This window comes from Haliotis rufescens, unplaced genomic scaffold (assembly GCF_023055435.1).
Source record: "Haliotis rufescens isolate VD_foot unplaced genomic scaffold, xgHalRufe1.0.p SCAF_15, whole genome shotgun sequence".
In the NCBI taxonomy this organism is placed as follows: Eukaryota; Metazoa; Mollusca; class Gastropoda; order Lepetellida; family Haliotidae; genus Haliotis; species Haliotis rufescens.
Genome location: NW_025963835.1, coordinates 16,135,620 through 16,149,782, shown reverse-complemented (window position 1 = coordinate 16,149,782; position 14,163 = coordinate 16,135,620). Strand labels below are relative to the sequence as shown.

Sequence of the window (14,163 nt, the reverse complement as noted above, 5' to 3'; positions counted from 1 at the left end):
CTAATCGTCCCAGGTGTACATGTATGTTGGTCTATGGGGGTTGCAATCCCCATTCGAGTGCTTACACACTGTCTGACCTGGCTAGGTTCAGTTTGTAAACATCTGGCATGAGGGGTAGACTCGACCTCACTCTTTATTTCAAAATTATTAAACAAATACAATGTAGTTTCTACACAGTACATAGTCCACATCGCTTTGTCCATTACCAGTATTACCTACATACATGTTTTTTTCCCAATATTTTTTTTTATCAGCGAATAACCGGCCATAACAAACCCTTAGGCCATTTGGTTTACATACATGTAGAATCATGTATCCATGTGAATTAACAATATTGTCATGTGATGTTCGCAGTGTTTCACCATCTTCTGTATTGTTTAGGTCTTCCTCCAGGGGTAGGTATGTAGGATCATCGTTTGCTATGTAATTTTTCAAATGTGCCGTGAGTCCATTCGGATCCTTAAATAACAATATGGCATCCTAGATATTTCGACCTTAATCGCAAAATATGTTCCTGGTTGTCTTCGTGAGTAACGAATTCCGCAGGGTTTGTCACATTCATATACATCTCGATCACTGTTCGAATGATTCTCCGACCGCTTCATCCACATTGTAAAATAACAAGTTGTTGCGTCAGTTTTTACATTCTAAATCATCAAATTTAGACTCGAGTCTCTCAATAGCTTTCTTCGTCTGTGTATTTTCTTTTGCTGACCAAATCACATCTTTTTCTCTTATTATCAATCTTGCTTGTCAGTCGCTCACTTTTTTGTTCACTTCAACTCTCATCTCTCTAATTTCGTTAAATATTTTCGTTAACCCCAGTTCCCTATCGAGTGTTGTATGTTAAGTTTTTGGAGGGCCGGAATTTGTCTCCACTGATATCATTGCTGATTCAGAGAACCAAGATACAGTTACAGCCGTAGCGCCGGTTGCACCTTTCCTTGTAGAGTTGTATTTTCTGGGAAGCTTTCCGTTACCCTTCCTGACACATGGATTTGATAAACGCGGCTTGAAAACTTCCACTACGACATCTGTATGCACTAATATTGCAGCCCATAGTTTCTATGTTTCATTCGCATTGTTCTGCTACCACAATAGTCTGTCGTCTTTAGCAATAACTTGCCTTAATTTCGTTTTTCCCAAGGATCAATTTCCAAGAGGACCAGCCACTGTCACTGGAAGGTGGTTCCCCTCTTCTGGTTTCAGTACAGGGAAGGGTCGGGTAGCCTGGTGGTTAAAGCGTTTGCTCGTCACGCCGAAGACCCGGGTTCGATTCCCGACATGGGTACAATGTGTGAAGCCTATTTCTGGTGTCCCCCGCCGTGATATTGCTGGAATATTGCTAACGGTGGCGTAAAACCATACTCACTCACTCATTCTCAGTCCATAAGTTGAAAGTACCACATTCTTTGCTTAACTGTATGTTGTGTTTTGTCGTCATGTCATATTTAAGATCATCATTTGCTACGTAATGTTTCAAATGTAAGTGGACACGAGGTAAGTGGTGTCAGGCAAAGTCTTCGTTAGTAAATCCTCTTTCCTCATCCCTAACATTTTCAATTCTTGTAGATAGGTCTGTTCGACCAGCCGATTTAAAGGCAGCCTCCAGGTCCTTGATAAGATCAACACTATCCTTAGTTGTTTTCATGCGCTGGTACCACCTCAAAAGGATGAGGAACACCTCGTTGACATCGTCATCCTTTGCATCCTGCTTGATCTTGTTTATTGTGTCAAGGTTCATGCCGAGAGTGATAAGGGCTTCCTGGCAGACACTCAAGGGGACGTTCCTTGCCAGCACGAGGAGACTCCTTTGTGTAAGAACTGGATGTTCTAGAACAGACAAATATGTTACCTTTAACATATGATGCATGATAAGTTTCAACTTTTCAGCATGGAGGAATTTATTTTGATGACCATGCTATTTCTCTTAAGCTTAAATGTTTGTGAGGTTAATTTATGATCAAATAATACATCATTGATGTTCAACATGAGAGAGAGAGAGAGAGAGAGAGAGAGAGAGAGAGAGAGAGAGAGAGAGAGAGAGAGAGAGAGAGAGAGAGAGAGAGAGAGCTCTTATCTAATATTATACATAACCATTTGACAGCTAGACTGTGTATACATGTAACAAATTTAACCATACTTAGAAAGGTATTTATGGATTTAGGTATGTAACTGACCAATTCAACAATTAAAAAACAATTTGCTACATAATCCTGGTGTACACAATCAACTCTAACTCGTATCCTGTATATTGTACTTAAGTGGTTTCTATAAACATAATGTGGACTTTTTCCTTTGTATAGTAGTTTTTTCCTTTCTCTTCACGTATCCAATAAGAGTGAGTGAGTGAGTTTGGTTTTACGCCCCATCAGCAATATCCCAGCTATGTAGCGGCGGGGGACTCTGGCCATGGACTTTACACATTGTGCACGTCCCATAAGAAATAGTCATGTGTGGTAGTTAAACCTATCTGCAATTAATTGCTGTTAATTTAAAATAATTTGATATGACGTTTATGTTTGTCTTTTCTATCCCTGGTCTGAAATATATTCGGAAATATAGCTGATGATATATAGGTATAGGTAAGGAGAAAATCATATAATTCTAGTTAAAATGAATCAGCTTATGTGCATTTGGAAAAAAGACAAACGTGTACTGAAGTATGTACGGGAGAAGAAGGTTGGTTGGTTGGTTGGTTGTTTAACGCTGCACTCAGCAATATTCCAGCTACATGACGGCAGCCTATAAATAATCGAATCTGGACCAGAAAATTCAGTGATTGATATTATGAGCATCGATCCGTGCAATAGGGATACGATGACATGCATCCACTAAGCCAGCGAGCCTGACCACCAATCCCGTTACTCGCCACTTACCACAAGCATATCCTGTCGAAGGCCTATTTTGACCCGGATCCTCAAGGGAACAATACATCGGAACACCTCTCATGGAACGTCGCGCCTTTCAGATCATAACAATGCCAAGACAAACCATGGAGGCTGGAGAAAACGTTCTCACGACCTGCGTGAATGATCATGTCAATTCAGATTCAAGTGTATTATGACTGGCTAAATGTTTCAAGTTCTAATGCAACCAGGTCAGTAGGACTTCTATTCACATATTTTTCATGGACGGAGAAGAAAAGGTTAGGGGTTGTTTGGAAACACTTCATTTAACACACCCTAGTTGCTTGTGATCACCGTGACGTCTTTACTCTTGGAATGTAACCGTCTCAATAGAAAATCAAAGTTTCTTTCCTCTATTGGCACCAAATCAAGGTATAGTCGACCGGATTCTTCAGGGAATGTGCGTTTGAGACCTACATATTTGAATGCGTTATTCACGCAAAATTGTCTGTCGCCAAATACATAATTACATGCCACGCCGATAACAACCCACACACTTCAGTACTCTCTACATAGACAACACAGCCATATACGATTTGACTTTTGTGGATGGGATTAATTTTATAGACTGAAAGATTTTTTCTATTGTTTTCGTTGCTTGTTGTTATTTTCTTAGTATCTTCTTAATACACATTTTTAGTAAGTATCTGCAGTTGGTATGTCATTGACACGGGGAAACTGTTACTTGTTGTTCCAACATATAATATGTATGTAATGGAGAAGTTGAGGAAGCAGTTCAGACGTACCAGTCATCAACACATTATCTGTATGTCACAGTCAGAGGATCTTGAACCAGTGCAAGGTCGTGAGGGCTGGTGTAATATGCTCGGATCTAATACAGTGAACTACGTTTATAAAGAACACGCTTATAACGAACTTACCGATATAACGAACTTATTTTTTAGTCCCGGCAATTTGTTGTATATATGCTGTATATATGCTTATAACGAACTACGGTTATTACGAACTAAACTTAGTGGTCCCTTTGAGTTCGTTATAACCGTAGTTTACTGAAGTGTTATGTAAGGAGCAAAATTGTCAGACAATACACGAACACTTGTCACGTAAGGAAGAACAAATCCCTGAACGGCACACAATTCAGTAGCCTTAGATGCCTATTACATCTGAGCACTGGGTGAGCGGTCATCTAAAATCTGCACCTGTAATCTAACGCTATAAAGACGCCTATCAATGAGGGGACCCTGCCCCCACCGAAACCCTGGAGCTGAAAACCCAGTCTTGTCATACATGACTCCGACCCCGACAATTAGCAAAACCAAAGCGCGAAGAAATGCTCCCGCCCAAAACACGGTATGCAAGCCTACAAGTTTTTAGCCGGTACCTTGACTAATGCTATACACCCACCCGCACCAGGTAGACAGGGGGCAGATAAGGACACATCCACAGTAACACTCTCTGACCAACCATCAGTTAGCAGCATCCAAGCTAAGAAATGCAGGGGAGTACTACATTTTACCCTGGCGCACTTTTTTAAATTTCATTTCGCGACGCGTGGAGGATCGAACTCGCCTAAGTCGAGTTCGCCCATACTCTCACAACTTACCCCAAAGATCGTGAAGGGATACCTAACCAAGGATCGCAAATGGGTGTTTCATTGGCAAAGGGATGACAAAAACCAAAGGATCGTAAAGGGGAGTATAATCGGAAATGGGTACCTAACCCCTATGATCGTAAAGGGCATCCAATGGGCACTAAGTCTGCTCCTGTTCTTGCTGATCTGTTTCTTTATGCATGAATCAGAATTTTTACTCAAATTGGCAAAATAAAACAAAGTGAATTTGGCCAAGAAGTAACTTTAGCTTCAGGTAGATGAATGATCTGGTATCGTTCTATAACAGTAAAATAGCCAACCCCCTTTGACTGACTTATCCACCTGCACTAGAAATATAGGCCATCAGTCTCGTCTCTTTCCCATTTAGATATGTGCATAAAATTTCAAAAATGTAATCTATAACTGGTATCTGAAGGTTCACAATGGCTTGCAGTTGGACGTTATCTGTCATTTGCAAACAAATCGACATAGCCAGCATATATAAGAATAACTTGTTTGATAGGCATTACTTAGAAGTTGGCGGATGACAAGATAGACACAATTTTATGGATAACAACTTCTTTAATACTGTAAAAAAAGCCATAAAATTGTGTCTATCTTGATATATAAGAATGCTACGAGAGAGAGAGAGAGAGAGAGAGAGAGAGAGAGAGAGAGAGAGAGAGAGAGAGAGAGAGAGAGAGCAGGAATTGGCTTCACACATTGTACCAACGTGGGCCATCGAACCCGGGCCTTCGGCGTGGCTAGCGAACGCTTTAACACCCGCCTCCCCACCCCTTGTCTACCCCACCGCCACTACTTGAGAGAGAGGTATTCAATTTTACCGTATTCAGGGGCGGAAGATACAACAGTCTCTTCAGCCCACGCGCTGGTAGGTCGATTGCGAGACACACTCCTTGATAGTCTTGATGTAGTGGAACCAGATTCCCCCTCATTTGTTGCTGGACATGCACCCGAGTCATCACTTGATGCATTTAATGATTCACTCCTTCTCATTCGTGATGATGCATCACTGTGTCTCTCAGATCCTTCAGTATTATAACCAGTGTCGTTTGTGCTACCGGATGAAGACGCTGTCTCGCTGTCAGGAATCGGAGGTGGTTCTTGAGCAGGTGGTGTCCTTGTAGGGGGGTATTGGGTTTGTTCTGTTGTTGCTCCATGTCGCCATAAAATATTCATTTCCTTTAGTTTGTATCCTTTATCGGGATAGTTGAAGTGGACTTCAAGAACCCGTTGTGCTCCAATGGAAACCTCCACAACACTGTACGTAGTTCCAGTTGATACCTTCTGAGTCCTGAACTGTATGCAGTTATTCCTCAACTGATTTTTGTACTCAAATGTGTACTTAGTTTTCTTTATTTGTTCTGCACTCCTCATGTTTCCTGACAGATGCACTCGTATCCTGTCCATCAGATGTACCGGAACGTTCCCTGACCTACTTCCAATGATCTCAAAATAGTTCCTTTGTTGCCTGGCTTCAGCTGCCTGGTTTGCAGAAGGGGATTCTACAAGCTCAACAGTGAGCCATCTGTCACGGTTCTCTTTTGAGATGTACATCAGAACAGTACACATGTCCATCTTTCTCGCCTGGAACAGAGCTGCCTCTCTCAGGGCTGATGAAGCTACGCCTTGACGAACACAGGCCACTTGGCAACTGAAAGACAATATTAAGTCCTGCAAATGTGCATCAAGTAATTTAACCTGAAGCTATATGGGTGCAATAAAAGCTCATAATTAATGTCGTTCTATGTGGCTGATGAAGTGTATGTGTATGTCATTTCAGCGTTTAGTACTCATGGCTGTCTGATACTCAATGTGACGAATGAAACATTCAACACGGACGTAACAATCAATTATGTGTTGTTTAATGTTCGTATACCTCACCTTGTATCATTGTTCACGGTGTGAGGCATCACAGCAACTCCTTTGAAGGAACTCTCTTTCTCAATGTCTCTGATGACGTAATTATTATTTTCAATACTTATGCCTTTTAATTCATAATCCTCTTCTGAAAAATCTGCAATTGGTAGCTGGACAGATGTGTCTATTCTGAATACATTTTCCATTTTGTGTCGTACACTCAGAATATCAGACAGAGCATAGATCCCTTCAAATGCTGTTGGGTCATAAGCTCTGTACCATTTCAATCTGTCTGTGTCCACGGGCTGTACCTGAAAGATGGTAATGTTCCTATATAATATGTGCATATATGTTGTCTTCTTGATAAGGATGTGAGTTGTGGCATATGTATCTATGGGATTGCAGTGATATGTTGGGAAATAATGAGTCCTGGAATTTTATCGAAAAAGATAAATTGTCCCTGAAAATGCTTAAATATATCTTCGCTTCAGACTGTTGAAAAAAGAACATGTCTGACACAAAAAAATACATGTTTAAAAACGTCTGGTTTTGCACCTGCAGCTGAAAAAGTATGTAGCCGCCATACAAAATGTCAGCCACCCACAACCCCCTACCCGCCACAATGGAATATCAACTGGTTGGTCCCTTACCAGAAAGAGTAAATATTTAGAACATCAATTATATGGTTATGCTTGCATAACTGATTCTCGATAAATAAGTTCCGGTCATTATTGAGCTCAATCTCATGAGAAGGTCAATTGCTTTTTCATTTAAAATCACAACAATAATTTATTGTCATCATATCAACATCTACCTTAACCGCAATGGTCATCTCGGTGTCCACAGCACCTTTGGGAATGTGCACTTTGATGCATTTGTCCTTGTTAGAGACGAAGGTAAAAGCATTCCCAGAAATTCTCTTGAACTCTGGAATTGGGCGCGCATAAGCAACGAAATACTCTCCACACTTTACTCGGAATTTCAGAAGATTATCCTGAAAAGAAAGGAAATGTAAAAGGGGTATCTGTGTCCATTAAAGTACACTAATATCAAATCATTCGTGCATTATCGTACAATTTCTGTTTTTGACTACTTGCATAGAAACTGCTGCCCCAATTCTTATGCAGCGATGTAAAACATAGCATTTTGCTAAAAGCTTTTTGTTTGCTCAGTTTTAGTTGTGTTGATTACAAGTAATCCTCTCGATCAACCATCTTTTAACGTCGGTTGGTATGACGTGGTCGGGGATCGAACCATCACCATATGGGAGGCGGTGTATCAGAAAATTAAACTGTAAGGAAACATAGTTTTGTACCTCGTACTGTGCCGGCACTGATGTCCAAACACCATCCCCATATACCATGACGTGGAACCGGAAGAGGACATTAACATCGAGTCTCGTGGTTGGCAATACGAGCGGGATCTGTAGGAACTTTGGATTGCAGTTCAAAGATTTTATTTCCTGGCCTTCCAATCTGTAAACATCGCTGACCATGGTCTCGTCATGATAGTGTGGAAACTGCATCAGAATCTCCGTGCGTCTCTCAGCTGATAGTGGGACGGCTTGGCACTTGAATTCTGATACGACTTCGGGTACAAGAAGCTTGACACCGTTTTGGAGGTCTATAGCTGTCCACTCACTGAAAAATACATGTTACTGTTACAAATAACAGAGACTTCAACAAACCAGTTTTGTGAATGTGAAACATACACACATTTTATATATGTTTTTTAATATAATGTTACGCTAACATAACGTAATGATAAACTATCAACAAACAAGGATATACTTTGGTGGATGTTAAAACAAACAAACGTTTTACAAGTGTATTTTATAAATAGTTTTACGCTAACATTTATGGCTAAACCCGTCTCGAATAACATGAGGTCTTGTCTACAAATACATAACGTCAACGTCAGAGTATAATCAGTCACGATTTTCTGCCCAACCAGATTCCATTGGGGGTAATAGGAAAAATAGTTGTGAAGATAATATGAATGGATCACTGAAAATCAGTGACACCAGGTGTTCGCGAAGAGGATAACCATGTCCTGCCCTACCGGTGGCATCCACCCCTAACATAATTTGCAAACAGTAAGTGTTTGGAGCTTAACGTCACACAGTACTCCTGTCATGCGACGGCGTATGGACATATGACATATGATTTTGACGCATCAGTGACAAGAATGATGTCTGGCACAAGTCCCTATTATGACTTGTTCCCGTGTTGTCTTTCAAGTGAACAATTGACTTGCCATCGCGTGTGTTTGTGACGGATGCAACCAGTGGGGCAGGATACGCCCGCCTTTTTGCGAACACCTGGTATCATCACTATTTGACTGTGTAGTCTGAATCGTAGAATGGACCCTGCTTTCTTCTGAGGGATTTGTCGCTTTTATTTATAGACGGAAAATTTCAGTTAAGTGAAAACAATCCACCCCGTGTGAGACAGATTGAACGAAAACAAAAAACATACACTGGTTGCCTCTCTTCTTCATCCTTTTCTTCTTCCTCGCTGATATATTCCTCAAAACTGTCTTCGTATTCATACTCATCCTCAACCTCCCTGTCAAAAATGTTAAATCGCCACTTCAACATGATTGTTCAATAGCTGATCACGATTTCCCCTTACACGTTAGACAATTAAAATTGCAAGAATGTATGAATAAAACTAGAATTGGATTGATACACGTAATCAATGTTTATAAATCACATGTTTACCGACAACACAAGTTATAGCGCCCAAGCAAAAAGTGGGGAGGTGATAATGGGTTTAACGTCACGTCAAAGATTTTTCACTCATATAGCGGACGTGCCTTGTATACAGGTGTGTATGGCTGCTTGTACTAGTCGGGAGTTATAACCTCTCAAACACATTATACTGACGTGCCAGTTAGGCGTGGTTTCCCCTTAATACCGAGCACACGGAACACAGGAACCATCCTTTAATGTCTTTTGTTATGAAGTGGCCAGGGGATCGACCCACCGACCTAAACATTAAGTTTTACTTGGATTTATAATTACTCTTCATATTCCACATCTTCTCCCCCCGTCTCCTCTCTCCAACTGGACACCCAACTGAAACAAAATGCGAACCAAAAATAATTCCTGCTAATGTGCATTGAGGTGAGGTGAAATGGGGCTTAACGTTGTGGGGCGACGTACATGCTTGTAGTAGAGCGGACTATGTCTGTTTATAAGGGTTAACACAGGGATATACCATGCCGCAGTTTCACATGAATACCCCACTCAGAGTAAACTGACTCCGAGCCGACCAGTCCTTGTTTTAGCCGTTTCATGCCGAGCACAAGGCAGGTTGACAACAAGTGCCATCTTTTTACGTCTTTTGGCTGGGGAACGAACCACCGACCTTCCGCTCTCCAGACAGATGCTCAATGTCCAATGACAAGGTGTACTTATTATCACATCGGGGTTATTTCTGAAACGTCTCATTATCACTATGTTTAAGGCTCATCCTAAACATGCCAATTTATTTATGTCTATTAAGGTATGTAGATTATGTATGTAGAGTACCTGCTTTCACTGGGTATGGTGCTCAACTCACTAGGGGGACGGTTTCGCACTTCTCTCCTGATGCTGTGCATCGCACTTCAGTGCCTGAAAATGAAGAACTATATTACTCAGTCTTTGTTAGGAATAACAGGCTAACACACAGCAAGGAATGAATAAAACAACAGATGGACAGTAAGTACCTATATCGACGGAGAAATAGTTGCTTGAGTTATGTCAACAGCATTTTTATAATCGTTACCAAACACAGTGTACTCCAGAATAACTTTCGAAATATACTAACGGAAAAATACTGCGCTTCATGTAAAGTGATGTAAATTTAGAAAATGACAAAATTAAATTTGGTCATTCGTGTGATCAATGTTTCATCTTAACAAATTCATTGACAAAACTATACCTAGTGACAAAAGACAGAGCGACACGCCCTAAAAGAGGAGTGGTGTATTCTATTCTATTAACAATTTCAATATCTGGTATGACTACCATTTACATTGATATAGGCGAGGCAGCGGCGGTACTTGAATGCACCAAACGATTGAAAACAGCTTTGGAGATGTTGTTCCAAATGTCAACCAAAGATTGGCCCAACTGAGCTGGCGTTACCGGCTGGTTCAGGTCCTGTCGTAGGCGTCGACTTATCTCATCCCAGACATGTTCTATGGGGGAAACATGGCAGCAATGTGATGTGTATTTTACAACACATGCAACGGCCGGGCGAACATGATCTTGAACGTCCCGGTAGCGTACGCCATTCAAATTGCCTTATGTTTGCCAAATTGTTTTATGTGCTTCTAAAAGCAAACATTGTGTGCTGTTCACATTTAAAATACACATGTGTGAGTATCATGCTCCCAACAATATGTATTGAATGATGCTTGAATGTATTTGAATTTCATCATAAATAAATTTTTATTGAACATATTTCCATTTTTGCGTGAGATTATGTAACGATTGAAATATATGTCAACCCTGAATATTCATGGACCACTATATGTTTCGGGAAACTTCCAGTATTTCCAAGCACTACACTGTAACATACCCAGTGGAGGGTCACTATGCATAATTCCCAAACACATTCCACAAAATCAGGTCGGGCTGATAACGAGTTGTTAAACTAAATTTGAAACCCGGAAATAATAGTATTTAAAAAGAACGAGCAAAATGAGATATTTATCGTAATCTGGTATGTAACGTGAATGTTGTATTTAAATACAGTCATCGCCGGTTCTAGCCATCTCCAACTTATTAACTTTAACAGTCAACCATGTGTAAGCTTAACAACACCAGAATTAGACGGGATACTTTCATTGTGTACTGATGGTTTCTGTTGAAACAGGTGAAGTCATGCATTGTCCAAGCGGACGTATCTGATCTCTCATAGCCCTTGAAGTCCACAGAACGTTACCGAAGACGTTTATACTAATGTTGTCTGAACAGTTAACAATGTCGAAGTAGAAACCACAAGCAAAAGCAGCCGGAAACTTCTGGCTTTTACAACAGGGTTGACATGGGTTTCAGGCCGTCAAATAATCATACACATTTGAATATATATAGAATGTACGTGGTGCTGGCCCAACTGTTTTTATCTTCGCTACAAATAAATGAAATAGAACATGGTGACCTGTAGGACTGCACGTACATTAAAACGACCAACGATTACAATTAGTGTTCACGAAGTACTTCCTGGTACTCACTCTACTGACATAGGCTTTGAGTCAGGGGGCACATTGTAACTCCTTAAGGACCTTTTTCCACCACCCTGAGTTAATAACTCCCGCAATCTGTACACGTTTTATTACTTTCTCATACATCAAACAGACCAGCGAATCTATCTTGAGCTAGAAAGTATTGCCGTTGATCCCTTTGTATGTTCGGCAATGTAGTTCAGGCTCGCCTTGGTGACTTATTAGAGCAAAGCGACTGTGACAGACAGCCACTGAGGACGTATCTTATAAGTGTAATGTCAGCTCTACTGCTTTTACATAATGAATTCATGTCTACTTCAGCACATTGCTCACATTTCGTAATATACTATTCAAAGTTGGGTAAGGATAATCTTTTTTATAAAAAAAATAGTTCACCAAATAAAGGTTGAAATATCCCGGGACACAATGATTCTATAACCCCTATAGGACCTCAATTTCACGATGAATGGACAGAGGCATGCAGTCATTGGCACGATGTGAACGAGGTGCTTGAAAACCTGTTTTTGTATGTATCATGCCAGAATAGTTGCACATCATTTTTAGAGGCCACAAATATTGTAATGTTTTTCAGAATGAAGAAGTTGACATCCATAAATTCTCTTACATAATAATGTGTATCACTTCTAAATGCCATTCAAAGACTTAGAAAATACGGATAAGACAGACATTATTTATTTTCGAAATTGTCATTTACGACATTATGAGAAGTGATATTTGATGTAGAGCTCCTAAAACATCAACTTATTGTTATTATTTAGGCATTATGTTTGTCGTGGACAGTGTACAAATACGCTTGTATCAAAAGCCAGTAAATATCCGTTTGTTATTAACCAATTACAGCATAAACACCCAATCATTCCTGTAAATATGTTATTTAAGTTGTTTTATTGTAAAATAAAAGCAATTTTGTTACATGTGACAGAGGTGTGGGGCAAGAAAACGTTGTGTTCCTCATAATAAAGAAGTTGACATCGATATATTCTCTTCCCTATGTGTATCACTTCTAAATGCCTTTCAAAGACCTGAAGAACAAGTTGTTATTGATGTATTTCATAATATATTTGTAAATATGTATTGGGTGTTGGTAAACATGTATCACGTAGTACAGCTATAGCTGACTGCGGTAGACATGGAATGTATACCGAATACTACCAAAAATGTGTAAGGTACAGGTGTAAATTGCTATCCCACGCAATGTTACCTACTTTCCACACACCGAGGTACGTTGTTTTTGTTATGACGTTGCTTGGCACCTTGTTTGTGGAGAGACATGATTCTGTTGTCATTTAAGGCTTACAGTGTTATCCAACAAACCCGGTGTGGGCTGGCCGACCCTGTTGTGACTGGCAATATCGCGAGGAAACAACGCACAATGTAAAACTTACAAGAAAACACACGGATACATTTTCCAAAAGGATATCTTACGAATTCCATGGTAAGCACTGTGCCCTTATAGTTAAACGGATGTCTGTAGGACGTGTGCGCACATTCAAGGAGCATTGAACGGAGAAAAAACCAGACAGCTTACTCAACAGGTTGAATGCACAAGCCTGTTGTAAGCCCGGCCTGTAAAGTCAACATATGTATGTTTTATATCTGTAGATCACTTCACTTTCACAATTTCGTTGGAAATTTGGAGTGTACACTTGGCTAGTTGAGGCACTAAAAAGTACGAAAAATTATGTTTATTTAGTCCTCGTTTGAACATAGACTATAGCAAGAACATACTCACATCTAACCGACTGACGAGCTCGGAATAAGGCTTGTGTATGTCCACGAGACCAATGTAATCAATTGGGTCACAACGCTTCCTGTTTGACAGTGTCACGTGACAACAAACCGATCTCGCAAAGGTATTATTGAGTTTTCTGTGGTATATGGAGAGGAGAGTGAGTAAGTGAGTGAGTTGGGTTTAACGCCGCTTTTAACATTATTCCAGTTATATCACGGCGTGTCAGTTTAATGTGGGAGGAAAGCCCGAAGTGAATCCGGTCTCAGACGTTTACCACTTTGGCGAAACCCACGAGCACGGGTATGGTGCTGACAAACCTAGAAACATAATCGGGGTGAACCGGAATTCGAACCCACAATCATAGGTTTCTCGCGTGTCCAGGGGACGCAACTCTGCACATGGGGGCATTTTGGGGCACTGGTGCAAGCCGTATAAAGGCTGTGCAGAGATTCGTTCCATAGGCGTGCAAGAAACATGATCGTGGGTTCGAATCCCATTTTGGCCCTGATAATGTGTCCAGGTTGTCAGCACGTATACGGGGGTTTCCCCAAACTTATACCTGAGTCACATGGGGCTACAAAGTGACACGCCGTGATATAACTGACATAGCGTTCAAACCTTTTCATACGATTAGGAACTCATGACTTCAACAGTTCTATAGTCTGTTGATGTCAGCTGTAAGAGACCGCCTCCGTGGTCTAGTGGTAGAGCGTCCGCCCGGAGAGCGGAAGGTCCAGGGTTCGATCCCGGGCCGCGTCATACAAAAAGACGTTAAAAGATTGTACTTGTTGTTACCCTGTCTGGCGCTCGGCATTAAGAGGCTAAAACAAGGACTGGTCGGCTCGGAGTCA

The 14,163-nt window shown here is 40.8% G+C and overlaps 1 protein-coding gene across 1 annotated transcript; it reads right to left on the bottom strand.

The window, feature by feature from the left end:
• Positions 1–234: 234 nt before the first annotated feature.
• On the bottom strand, positions 235–13,385 carry LOC124138711. The gene is made up of 9 exons (XM_046505528.2): positions 13,313–13,385; positions 9,878–9,961; positions 9,368–9,421; positions 8,820–8,909; positions 7,658–7,982; positions 7,157–7,336; positions 6,367–6,653; positions 5,307–6,136; positions 235–1,833 (listed from the first exon to the last, which is right to left on the bottom strand). The coding sequence occupies exons 2-9, from the start codon at positions 9,946–9,948 to the stop codon at positions 1,511–1,513; spliced, it is 2,160 nt and encodes a 719-aa protein (XP_046361484.2). The 5' UTR covers positions 9,949–9,961; positions 13,313–13,385; the 3' UTR covers positions 235–1,510.
• Positions 13,386–14,163: the final 778 nt, after the last annotated feature.

Coding starts and splice junctions, on each gene's coding strand:
- LOC124138711 (XM_046505528.2), bottom strand. CDS start 9,948: ATGCACAGCATCAGGAGAGAAGTGCGAAACCGTCCCCCTAGTGAGTTG. Junction 7,983..8,819: donor GAAGAAGAGAGGCAACCAGT/GTATGTTTTTTG, acceptor TGTATTTTTCAG/TGAGTGGACAGCTATAGACC. Junction 6,654..7,156: donor AGATGACCATTGCGGTTAAG/GTAGATGTTGAT, acceptor ACCATCTTTCAG/GTACAGCCCGTGGACACAGA.